This window comes from Psittacula echo (assembly GCF_963264785.1).
Source record: "Psittacula echo genome assembly, chromosome: 5".
In the NCBI taxonomy this organism is placed as follows: domain Eukaryota; kingdom Metazoa; phylum Chordata; class Aves; order Psittaciformes; family Psittacidae; genus Psittacula; species Psittacula echo.
Window position 1 is genome coordinate 45522257 of NC_137739.1, and position 13223 is coordinate 45535479.

The 13223-nt window shown below is 39.4% G+C and overlaps 1 protein-coding gene across 3 annotated transcripts in view; it reads left to right on the forward strand.

Annotated features, from left to right (window-relative positions):
* DPH6 (diphthamine biosynthesis 6) overlaps nt 1-13223 on the forward strand; it is a gene marked incomplete at both ends in the record, with an annotated part of 219439 nt that overhangs the window by 169157 nt on the left and 37059 nt on the right. For all 3 annotated transcript variants that reach the window (XM_080619967.1, XM_080619968.1, XM_080619969.1), the window contains one exon: nt 854-1259. In XM_080619967.1, coding sequence (XP_080476093.1) covers nt 854-1259 — 406 coding nt within the window. The remainder of the gene's footprint in view (nt 1-853; nt 1260-13223) is intronic.

Below are 13223 nucleotides of genomic sequence, written 5' to 3' on the forward strand. Positions count from 1 at the left end.
AATGTATTGCTCCTAGTTGAAAGGTCTCAGGTTGGTTTTGGTTATATTCAGATGAAAATGAATTGAATACATAGTAGCAATACAGGAACAATATAATTCTTTTATGAACTCGTACTAGGTTTGTTAAGATTCCAAGGTAATGCTGGTTTATGCAGTATATTCACTTCCTATACCTGTTAACATGCTACAGTGCAATTTATATTAAATTTTTTACAAAGAATTAAGCAGAAAGCATGTCCCGCTTCTTTAATGCCATCAGAAGAAATGGAACTCAGTTACTCAGAGTTAGCTTGCCTAGTTAGCTAATTAGATGTGCTGGTTGATGTGGAAACAAATATACTTCCTAAATGAGCTCTGCTATTAAGAAAACATTTTATCTTCTAAGAGGTTTTGTTCAAGATCATTGTGCTGTTCAAAACTATCTAAACCGTATCTTTGCTGTATCTGAACTGTATCTTTAGTACTCCAACTTTTAAATAAATCTTAGGTGCTTTACTAACTCATTTCTGTAGTTTCAGTAGTATTTATCATTTTTATTCTTCAAAGACCAGTGCTGATAAAAGACTTTTGGTGTGCAAAAATACATTTTTGTGATTGCAGAATGAGTGCAAAATACACTGTCTTAAAATATACAGGTGTAGTAGTATTTTGAGACTGCAAAAATGGGCAGATATTAACTGTCAGGCAAGTTTGTAATTGCTCAAGATGACTTTTCAATAAGAAGGAAAGTTTAGGGGAAGAAGTCTCCATGAAATAACTACTGCACATACTTTTTTGAATTTATCAGCTGAATAAGAGCAACATTAATTTCTACTAGCACTGTAATATGCGCAATATTTTGTTTATGTTTTAGGTTGAAGATTCAGAGACATATCGTGATGCAACTGCAGTGTGTGGGTTGCTTACTGTGGTTGTAATATCTCACCTACCCAGAGATGCTGCCATTGAATGGCATGTTGTTGCAGTAATTGATGATCCACTCCAAAGAAAACATTTTGCAATGAAGATGTTGTCAGAGGGCTTCCAAATTGAGTGTGAAACTGTGGAGTCGAGTTCTGCATCTTGTGCATCAGTCTCTGTACGTCTCAGCTTGATTTCACCATCCGCTTCCCAGCTTGATTTAGATGGACCTCTTCATGACTTAGTTCATATGTTTAGACAAGCTGTTGAGAAACTTTCAGAAGACTGCAGTGCAAGTCCTTTGTCTTTTAGAGCTTTCTTCAAGGATGATATCTTTGATGCTGGAACACTACAAATAGGTAAGACTTAATGATGACAGGAACCAGGTGTTAATACTAATAATAAGGTAATATTTGTTTACTTCTACATAAGGTTTCATTGGAAGAAAGCATTTTAGAGGTGCCTTTCACGGACAGGTGCACAAGAAGGTCAATAGTGTCCTGCCTTGTATCAGAAATAGTATGGCCAGCAGGGTCAAACATAGGGAGAATGAATCTTTTGCATAAAAATCTTTGAACAGTTGTCCATTTGGTAGACTTTTTTGTCGTTGTCTAGAGCTATGTTCAAATAAACAAATTCTGCATGCTAAAAGGCACTCTTTTGAGAATAAATAATGAAATATTAATGTTTTACAACAAGGAAATGGTGTTGTATCCTCTAGATTAGAGAGTGTCCAGTTTTGAAATTGTGCTGTTTTCTCACCAATTTATTTAAATAGAACTTGCTAACCAACCAAATTTACTGTTTTTTTCCCAATGTTTATTTTCAAAATCTCATTCCATTACCTAGTAAAAAGAATCCAGAAATATATATATATAAAATATACTCTGTGTGTGTATATATATATAAATATATATATATAATGTTGCAACTATAACTTATTTCTTATGTTGTACAGCTCTATTTTGGCTATGCTCTATTTGGGAAAACTAACATTATGCAAGAGCACAAAAGCTTATTTTATATGTCAGGCCTACAAAACTGATAGACTATACTTGTATTGAAATCAGACGAACTTTGTAATCAGTTTGAGAAGGACCACAATCAGATCTTTAGTCTATATTTATCTCAAACATGCATGCACTTTAAAAATCCTTGCAGGCCACAACTAATCCATATCAATTAGCCAACATAAGTGTTAGCCCTCAAATATTTTACTGTCCGGTTGTTTTTTTTTTTCTTAACCTGCAGCAGTTTTTGAAGAAAATTCAACTTGACATTGTTTAATAGATTTAAAGTACAGGAATTGAAAGCTATAAAAATGTGGCATAGAATAAGCATATTTAATCCAGGAAGCAAGGAATGAACATATAGTCTGACAGAATGTTGTTGTTTTTCCTACATCTTGTTTAAGAGCTAAAAGGAAACCTGATAAAACATGTTCCTGGCATGGGATTAACATTACCATTTTGCCTGCTTTCTTTCTGATATTTCTCAGGCCATAGAATAATTACTTCCAGATAAATTTCATTTGCTTTATTAAATATATTGCTCAATATAATGTATAAATTATGTGCATAAAAAATCATTTAAATTCCATTCATGTGAAATTACCAGTGGCATAGACATAGAAAGATTTGTTGTGATTGTCATACATTAATACTGGTTGTGTTCAGATCTCTTCAGTGTCATAATAATTCCTGTCATTATAGTAATTTTATCATTATCCCCACTAGGAAGAAATACATTCTTGCAAATCTGTGCAATATATAGAATACATTAAATTTACACATAGCACTAATTCATTGATGAAGAATTTTAAAATAACTTTTTTTCTACTTACAAAAAATTTCCAGGAAGTTCATGTAATGGAAAGAAGAAATATGCAATATATTTGTAAATAATTTCTCAAATTAAGAGAGTTGTTGCTGAAGTGTGTCTTACTGATAGTTTCAGTCTGATTTAAGAATATTATATACATATTGTTTCTGATTCAAAATGAGAAGACTATTTGTTAATATAATGTTAAGACACAGGAACATATTTAAGTGTTCTGCTAATATATGTTCTTGGAGCCTTGAAAGGCATGTAGTCTCCAGTGAAGCCTCCTCAGCTTCCCAAAGGATGCAGCATATGACTGAACTGTGTCCTTGATTTCATCTTGTACTGTTAGAATAATTATACTTTTCATTGTTTAAAATGTACTCACACATATATATTAACTCTCAGTTTGAAAAGCACTGTATAAAAGGTCTCCTAAGATACTCCCATTCATTTCAGTATCCCCTAGGCCGTGTCCATAAGCAAGATTGCATAGTCTGTTCTTTGTCTTCTCAGTTATTATTGGCAGTCCTTAGTTTTGACTGTCGGAACTACTACAAATATGCATGTCTTTTACTGTGCTTCAGGGGTGTAATATACCAGAACTAATGTCAGAGCTTTCTTTTGAATCCCATGATACTTTAGCCTGCCTGTAACACCAGCCCAAGATACCAGAGAATGTTAAGTTCTGATGACCACAGCTTCTTCCAGTTTCTTGGAGTGTATTCCTGTTTTTCTCTTGAGCCTGTCCTCATGTTTCATCTACAACAGCCCATTAGCTTGTCAGCCTTCTTCCTAAATCTGGATTCAGGACTAAGGGAGAAAAAAGAGCATGTTTTCCATTATCCAGAACTTTAATTCATTACCTGAAAAGAATTCAAAACATACATATAATATATTTAGGCAAGTTCCAGTAAGCTTGTTCTGTTTCTTGAATGCATGAATCTGAATGTGGCAAGTCGCAAGAGGGAACAGGACTGGCTTCCATAATAGCACTGGTTTGTGTCTTGTCAGTTCTGAGCACGGCCAAAACTTGGTCATACATGTCTTTGTAGACTTGATATTTTGAGCATTTGGATGCCTCTGTGCTGATTCCTACTGTCTCCAAAGGTTACTTTCTGTTGCTGGGTATGTCTGCATGGGTAGCAGAATTTACTATGCTACAGATCAGATAGTTGGTAAAAATGTCTTTCAAGCACAGAATAGCATTTTACTAGGACACAGGATAAAGCAGGAGTGTACTGATCTTGACTTAAAAATCTGCAGGCCTAACACATGGACTTTTAAAAAATATTTTTTTCTTGAATGTGGCTGACAGAAGATGAATGATATTGAGAGAGCAATTTTTTCAGTTGGCATTTATTAATTCAGCTCAGGTAGTGCTGGTTGCTAACCATCTGTATGATGATCTGTTAGTGACATGTTTGTCTCCGACATGTGTTAGACACTGTTAATCCCACAAGTAGGTCTGTCCTTTTGGAGTCTTCAACTACTATCAGATGCATTGTCTGTTGAGGAAAGATAATATTAATAATGTAGAAGGGAATGTTAGACACTGCTATTCAAATATTTTTAATATGAAACACATCAGACAGATGTATCTATAATGGAAAAGACAGAAATGATCATGTCTCAGAAATCAAGAGAGATGTTTGAAGGGATAACTGTTCCAGTCTTAGTGCATTTTTGATGGACTTCTATCATGTCATAAGATTAGCAAATAGTCTTCAATAATTCTTGTAAAATCTTGATTTATAATGTATTGTGTCCTGTAGCAAAAGCATGGAAAAGAAATAAAGGTGGGTTGTTTTTTTTTTCTGATTAGAAATTAAAATCATTGCAGTGAAAGGAGGAAATACTGCCACAGATCTTCTCAAATGAACCTCTGATTAGATGAGCGCTTTTTTGGTGCAAAGGAATTGTCATTTATTTAAAACTCTCCAAAAAAATTAAGAGAAATTTGTACCTGACACAGTAAGATGAGAACCAGGAATATGTGTACTCTGCATATTTTAACAGGTTATTGGAAATCATTATAGCCAGTGATGCCAAAAGAAGCTAAAGGTTTGTAATGCAAATTTGAGACAGATAGCTTTCTGTCATCCTAAGACCGGATGTAAAGTTTTATTGAGCAAAGTGTACTATTGATGGTGAACTTCTCAGAGGCAATCCTTCATAACATATGAAAGTATTATGGGCACCTTGCTGAGACCACGGAACGTGTTAGAAGTAGGAGGATTAGATTAAGCTGACTTGTTAAGCCTTTAGAAGTCTTTAACATAAATTTGACTATTTCTTTCTTATTCTTATTTAAATATGCATTGATATAAACGTGTCAGAATGATTTGCTATATCATCCAGTTGACTAGATTATACTTCAGTATAGGAAAGATGAATGTTCATAAGTCATCACATTATGATTTCACAAGCCTTGTTCACAAGATGTATGCAAAATATTTTTGAATATTTATTAGGGAGTAGAAAAGGTCCTGTATTCACCAGAACATCATATTGCATAATCCTTTTTTAATACTATAGAAAAAACGAAGTGGAAATATAAAAAGGCAAAAGAGAACTGAAATAGAAAGACAGTCTGGTAGCAGCATTAAAATGAATATATAATTAGTTTTAAATGTGGCTGTGTAAACGCTTAGGACTAAAAGGTGCTTAGTAGTTATGTGTTCATCAAATTTCTGTGATGCCCTAGTTTGAAAAAATTCTAATAGGGTCAAGTACGGGTCAACTGGACTGTAGAAAATCTTACTTGAAATGGGATTGTTTCTTCTATTGAAAGAGAAACCCTGGTGATTAAGCACTTAGCTGGGAGTCGTTGCACTGACATAGCATAACCCTGACATGAGTAAAATATGTTGCTTTTAAACTAAGGATTTTCCATCTGGTAAGATAAGATTTTAAGTATTCCATTTATTAAAATACTGCATTGTCCACACATTTTCCAGATGTTTTCCAAAACAGAGTTTCCAGTACTGGTAGATAGAGATACATTTTGTAGTGTAAATCTAAGAGAAGTGGAAGAAGATCAAATGAAGATGCCAGGATGCATTTTCTTAATAACACATGTGAGTAATTGGTATTTACTCTAAAGTTGTGGAGAATTAATTGTGTGAGTAGAAACTAAACAATCATTAAGAGCTGCTTGCTGAATGAGAATGAAGCAGGTACATAAGTGTTTTTAAATGTTGGTCCTTTTGAAATCAAGCTTTGCAATCACTAACTAATGAAATATAACATACACAATTTGGACAAACAAAAATACTTTTAAAATATCATGATGCTGTCTGAAATAGACTGTAAAAATTGAACTTGGTTATCTACCGAGTTAAATTAATTTAGGCTAAGTGAAAAATGTGAAAACACTTACCAACATGAAAGAAGAGGAAAATTTCACTTTAAATTTCATGTGTTTCCTGTTAAGAAAACAAAGAATTTGCCATGTATAATAGTTCAAGCAGCAGACCTACGCTGCTGCTTCTCAGAGAAAAAAAGTGGTTAAATTATTACGTGGGGAAATTAATCAGATTATAATATGTATAAGCAATTATGAAATACCGATGTGTTTCATGAGTGTATTTAAAATTACATTTTAAAAGGATAAAAGTAGCTAAATTTGGTCTTGAGCCACAGAAGTGGCTTTGCAAGCTTGCTATTGCTACCCAAACTATCCAGTAAAGAGATCTGATATATTAAATGACATGCTAAAATGTTCAACTTTTTATATCGGTTTTCAAGGTTGTGCTGTTATTGTGTTGTACCTAGTGCAAGTCATTGTATGCATATTCTGCTAAAAGCAGAACATCTCACCTAAAATTATGGGGATAGGATTTTTTGTGTTTGCTATCAAAGACATGGGAAAATTATTGCATTTGTGTTTTACACCTGTGCGGCAGCTTAAAATACTAGATCCTACTTTAGGGCACTGGCCTTCTGTACTTTGGGATGGGAAATTTATTTTTTAAGAGCACAGATACTAGATTGAGAAAAATTCAACTACTTGGTGTCAAGGCCAGGTAGCAAAGTTAGAGCTCATCCTTATCCAAAGTGGATGGCATGTGACATCTAAAGGTTATGTATTGCATAGTCATACATAAAGATCTTGTCTAAAATTTTAAATAGAAAATAAATTATTTAGTTGTTGACCCAAGATTGATCTAGAACTTAGACCTTGATAGAACATCCTTGATACAGAACACTAGGAATATATTGGTGAGGTTGCTTTAAAGCTACTGTGTACAACTTCATATTTCTGTCAGTATTTCTGCCACTAAAATCTAAGATACATTTATAGTACTCTATCCCTCCTATCACGTTTTCACATTATGTTGAAGCGCTCCTGAGCCATTCACCAAATGAATTGTTCGTATAGACTTTTTAGTTTTCCTGAAGATTTACATGAAGTGACCTGTAGGGCAGAATGGACCTCTCCGAAAATGGTCTTTTCATAGGGGAATCCAGAGATTAGAAAAAACTTCCTAATTTTGCTAACATGTTGAAAACTAATTTGCTTTCCTTACATAGTCACTTCGGAAAATGCTAGATGTTTTTAACGTTGATCCAGGCAGTAGCATTGCTGCTTTTTGTTAGTTACTAAGTTATCTTTATGAACACTGGAATTTTTTAAAAGCAGTATGCTATAAGGTGAAAATCTTAAGGGGACAGATGTGAAAAATCTGATGGAATGAGAACCCAATCTGTTTTGTAATAATTCAGAAGTAGTAGTTTTGATAATTAGCTCTACAAGGAGGCTGAACAAATACTCTTCAAGAAAACTCGTGTCTTCTAGACAGGTGTATGTGTACTTGGCCTATCCATGTATGCATAAGTGTCTGTATAAATGCATAAAATGCATAAACTACAAATGTCCTTCTACATGTCAAAATTAATTTGTGGAAACTTTGTTTACTGCTTTGTTGACAGAGAACAATATAAAAGCATCTTATAACAATGACATCAGGCATGCAATCATTGCCAAATTTGGATCATCTGGTGTTTAATATGTGAGGCATATATTATCTGTCCATCTATCCAGAAACCATTTGTGACAAACTCAGTTTTTAAGGACCCATCATGGATTACAGTTTGCGATTACATAGGAAGTTTTTTTCTCTGAGACTGTTTCAACACACCAAATTTTGGCAGCAATTCTGCAATTCTAAATCAATAAACATTGAAAGAACTTAGATTTCTAGAGACCTCTGCATCATTGTACAGATCCTCTCTATTATTTTTTATTTATAAGTGACGAAAAAAAACTGTGGTGGTGTTTAAACCAGTGAAGTCACATCTGACTTAGGAAGTCTGCTGGTCTTAAAATAATTGTAGGCTGAAACAACAACATACCTGTTTTCCTTGTTATTATTCATTCTAGATATTTATTTAGGACCATTGTTTGAAATGGAATATTGTAGTAGATAGATCTTATGGACCTTTGGCATGACTAGCTTGTATTTCCTTGTCTTTATCACCAAAACCTCTTTGTCTAGCAGACCTAAGAAATAGTTCAATGGAAGAAAAAAGTGAATTTTGCAAGGAAGAACTGTGTACAGAATTACATTTCCAACTGTCCTGGGTTCAGCAGTGGCAGTCAGTTTTTTGTTTTTTTTTCCTTCTTAGTAGCTGTTGCAGTACTGTGTTTTTGACTTTTGGCTTGGGAACAAAAAAAACTGATAACACCGATGTTTAGACTGACCAAGGATTTTGTGAGTCTCATGCTCTGCCAGGGAGGAGGAGGGGCCGGGAGGAAGTGGGGACAGGACACCTGACCCAGACTGGCCAAGGAGGTGTTCCATACCACGGCACGTCATGCCAGGGGATGGAACTGGGAGCTACCCGGAAGGGCACGTCCCCTGGTCGGTCGGGCTGTCTTTTCCGGCGGGCGGTATCGTATTCTCTTCCCTTGTTATTTCTCTTGTCGTTGTTATTGTTGGTGGCGGCAGTGGTGATTTGTGTTATACCTTAGTTATTAAACTGTTCTTATCTCAACCCGTGGGAGCTGCATTCTTTTGATTCTCCTCCCCGTCCCTCCAGAAGCGGAGGGAAGAAAGGGGGGGGGGGGGGGGCAGTAGACTGCGTGGTTCTGATTTACAGCTTGGGCTTAAACCACGACAGTTCTTTTGGCGCCCAACGTGGGGCACGAAGGGTTGAGATAACGACAGATCTGACCGGAGTGTGTCTAATCGTATTTGTGATAAGCATTCAGTGTTTTGGATTGATAGTCACTTGTCACAATGCTGATTTATTGGCTCTCAAAGTTGTTGTTTTTGATCTCACAGTCTCAATATGCCGTAGGTTACTTAGAGCCGGTATTTGCTGTGTTAGTGTTTTTCAAGTGTGGGGCTTGGGCTAAGGTTATTGTCTCATTATATTTTATGGTAATGACTTGTAATACAATAGAAAAATTGATCATGAAACTGATCTGGCTTATGTTCCCAGTGTGGTCACCACCTTTATACTTTGGGAGGTATATAATACAAATGCTTAGCAACTATACATCTTTTTTCTCCTTCCTGGGTGGTCAACCTATGAAGGAGACATTCTTTTACCCTCCCAGTGCCCCTTCCAGACCGTTTACAGCATCGTTTGAGAGTTTTGAAGTTTTTGAGTGGCCTTTTAATATTGTTGAGACCTGTTTGCTGATTGTGATGGGGGTCACCATGTTGGCACGCATACAGAGTGTGTTTTGTCCACAACCATTACGTCTGATCTCAAGAGTTAAGCAGAGTCGGGTTTGGGCCTTGTCTGGGGTTAGACGACAAAATAGGGGGACCGAGAGATTTTCCCCGAGGCTGGACAGCCATGAGTGGCAGGGTGTGTGGGATAGTATGGGCAAGTATCTAGGTCAGTGGGCCCCTCCAGTGTTTTGGAACTTCACCACCGAACAAGTGCAAAATCCAGAAGAATTAGTAAAACACTTAAATGAGGTGTGCTGTCATCCTGGTCATACCAGAGAGGGACAAATCATGTCAACGTGCTGGGGCTTGGCCTATGCTTACCGGGCCTTGTTCAACACTATCCAGCACCTTCAAAAGGAAGGAAATGTCCTTGGATCTGAGGGCGAAGCAACAGACAGCGCAGCTACTCCAGCTCCGAGCACAGCAGCTACACCACCCCTAGCGACAAGTACAGCCGCTACTCAAACTTCAACTGCAACAGACAGTGCAGCTACCCCAGCGACAAGTACAGCCACTACTCAAACTTCAACTGCAACAGACAGCAAAGCTACCCCAGCCCCAACCACAGCAGCTACACCACCCCCCGCGACAAGTACTGTTGCTACTCAAAGCACAGTGATAATGACTGCAGCTAAACCAGAGGACCAATTCGTACCAATATCGATTGCCCCCATAAGCAAGAGAAAAAGCAGAAAAGAGGCAAGAAGGGTGAAGCAAGATGAAGAAACAATGTATTCACCACCCAGGCCACCACCTGATCAGGAGTCATCATCCCATGATGAAGAAGAAGAAGAAGAGGTGACTTCTCGACCTCGGACCTCAACCGAGCTACGGAATATGCGAAAAGATTTTACCCGTCAACCAGGGGAGCACATCATCACCTGGTTGCTCCGATGCTGGGACAATGGGGCCGATGGTCACAAACTAGGAGGTACGGAAGCCAAGCAGCTGGGATCACTTGCTAGAGAAGGGGGAATTGACAAAGCAATTGCAAGAGAGAAAAAGTCCCTCAGTCTTTGGAGGCGGCTCTTGGCAGCTGTGAAAGAAAGGTTTCCATACAAGGATGATGTTACGAGTCGTTCGGCCAAGTGGACTACTTTAGACAAAGGCATCCAGTCTCTGAGGGAATCAGCCATCGTAGAGATGATCTATCACACCAAACCGAATAACGGAGATATACCCATAGACCCAGATGAAGTCGAATGTACACGACCCATGTGGCGAAAACTTACACGGAATGCACCGTCATCATATGCCCATTCATTGGCAACGGTAACCTGGGGTGACATAGTAACACCAACAGTGGATGAAATGATTCACAAACTCCGAGAGTTCGAAGACAATCTCACCCCTTCCATCATCTCAGCTGTGGAAAAACTGTCCCAGGATGTCAAACAATTGAGGGACGATCTATCTGATTTATCCAGCTCCTCACGTGTACCAACATACGTCTCAGCTGTTAACAAAAGACGTCCTATTGTTCAAGACAGAAGATATAGAAGGCAAACACCACGGGCCACCCTATGGTTTTACCTGCGGGATCATGGAGAAGACATGACGAAGTGGGATGGAAAACCTACTTCAGCTTTGGAGGAACGGGTGCATGAATTGAAAATAGGAACAAGGGTCAAGACTAATCATCCCATGAGAGCTGCGGCTTCAGTCTCTGGTGAGCAGGTTCCCAGATGGAGCGGAAGAGCTGATTTTACTCCAGCTCCTGTGATAACGAAGAATAATCCCTTTCAACACGACTTAGGTGTCCAACGTTGTGATGACTGTTAGAGGGACCCTGCCTCCAGCCAGGTGGAGGTAGGGGATAATCGGATTTACTGGACTGTGTGGGTCAGATGGCCTGGCACATCAGTCCCGCAGAAGTATAAAGCTCTCGTAGATACCGGTGCACAGTGTACCCTGATGCCGTCAAGCTGTCAAGGGGTGGAACCCATCTATATCTCTGGAGTGACAGGAGGATCCCAAGAGTTGACTGTACTGGAGGCTGAGATCAGCCTGACTGGAAGGAAATGGCAAAAGCACCCCATTGTGACTGGTCCAGAGGCTCCATGCATCCTCGGCATAGATTACCTCAGGAGAGGGTACTTCAAAGACCCAAAAGGGTACCGATGGGCTTTTGGTATTGCTGCTTTGGAGACTGAGGAAAATGAACAGCTGTCCACCTTGCCTGGTCTCTCAGAGGATCCCTCTGTTGTGGGGTTGCTGAAGGTCGAAGAACAACAAGTGCCAATCGCAACCACAACAGTGCACCGGCGGCAGTATCGCACCAACCGAGACTCCCTGATTCCCATCCATAAACTGATCCGTAGTCTGGAGAGTCAGGGAGTGATCAGCAGGACCCGCTCACCCTTTAATAGCCCCATATGGCCAGTGCAAAAGTCTAATGGAGAGTGGAGACTAACAATAGACTATCGTGGCCTGAATGAAGTCACACCACCATTGAGTGCTGCTGTACCGGACATGCTAGAACTTCAGTATGAACTGGAGTCAAAGGCAGCCAAGTGGTATGCCACGATTGATATTGCCAATGCATTCTTCTCAATTCCTTTGGCAGCAGAATGCAGGCCACAGTTTGCTTTTACTTGGAGGGGCGTCCAGTACACTTGGAACCGACTGCCCCAGGGGTGGAAACACAGCCCTACCATCTGCCATGGACTGATCCAGAATGCACTGGAACAGGGGCAAGCTCCAGAACACCTGCAGTACATTGATGACATTATTGTGTGGGGTGATACAGCGGAAGAAGTCTTTGAGAAAGGGAGGAAAATAATCCAAATCCTGCTGAAAGCTGGTTTTGCCATAAAACGGAGTAAGGTCAAGGGACCTGCACAGGAGATTCAATTTTTGGGAATAAAATGGCAAGATGGACGTCGCCAGATCCCTACAGATGTGATCAACAAAATAATAGCAATGTCTCCACCAACTAATAAGAAAGAAACACAAGCTTTCTTGGGTGCTGTGGGGTTCTGGAGAATGCACATCCCGAATTACAGTTCGATTGTAAGCCCTCTCTATCATGTAACCCGGAAGAAGAACGATTTTAAATGGGGCCCTGAGCAACAACAAGCCTTTGAGCAAATTAAACGTGAGATAGTTCATGCAGTAGCCCTTGGACCAGTCCGGAATGGGCCAGATGTAAAAAATGTACTGTACACCGCAGCTGGGGAGAATGGTCCTACCTGGAGCCTCTGGCAGAAAGCTCCAGGGGAGACTCGAGGTCGACCCCTTGGCTTTTGGAGTCGGGGATACAAAGGATCTGAGGCCAGCTATACCCCAACTGAGAAAGAGATACTGGCAGCCTATGAAGGGGTTCGAGCTGCTTCGGAGGTGATTGGCACTGAAGCACAGCTCCTCCTGGCACCCAGGTTGCCCGTTCTGGGCTGGATGTTCAAAGGCAGGGTCTCCTCTACACATCATGCAACCGATGCGACATGGAGTAAATGGGCTGCACTAATTACACAACGAGCTCGAATAGGAAATCCCAGTCGTCCAGGCATTCTAGAAGTCATCATGGACTGGCCAGAGGGCAAAGATTTTGGAATGTCACCAGAGGAGGAGGTGATGCGTGCTGAAGAGGCCCCACCATATAATAAACTATCAGAAAGTGAAAAGCAGTATGCCTTGTTTACTGATGGGTCCTGCCGTATTGTGGGAAAACATCGGAGATGGAAGGCAGCTGTATGGAGTCCTCAAAGACAAGTTGCAGAAACTGCTGAAGGAGAGGGTGAATCGAGTCAGTTTGCCGAGGTGAAAGCCATCCAGCTGGCCCTGGACATTGCTGAACGAGAAAAGTGGCCAGTA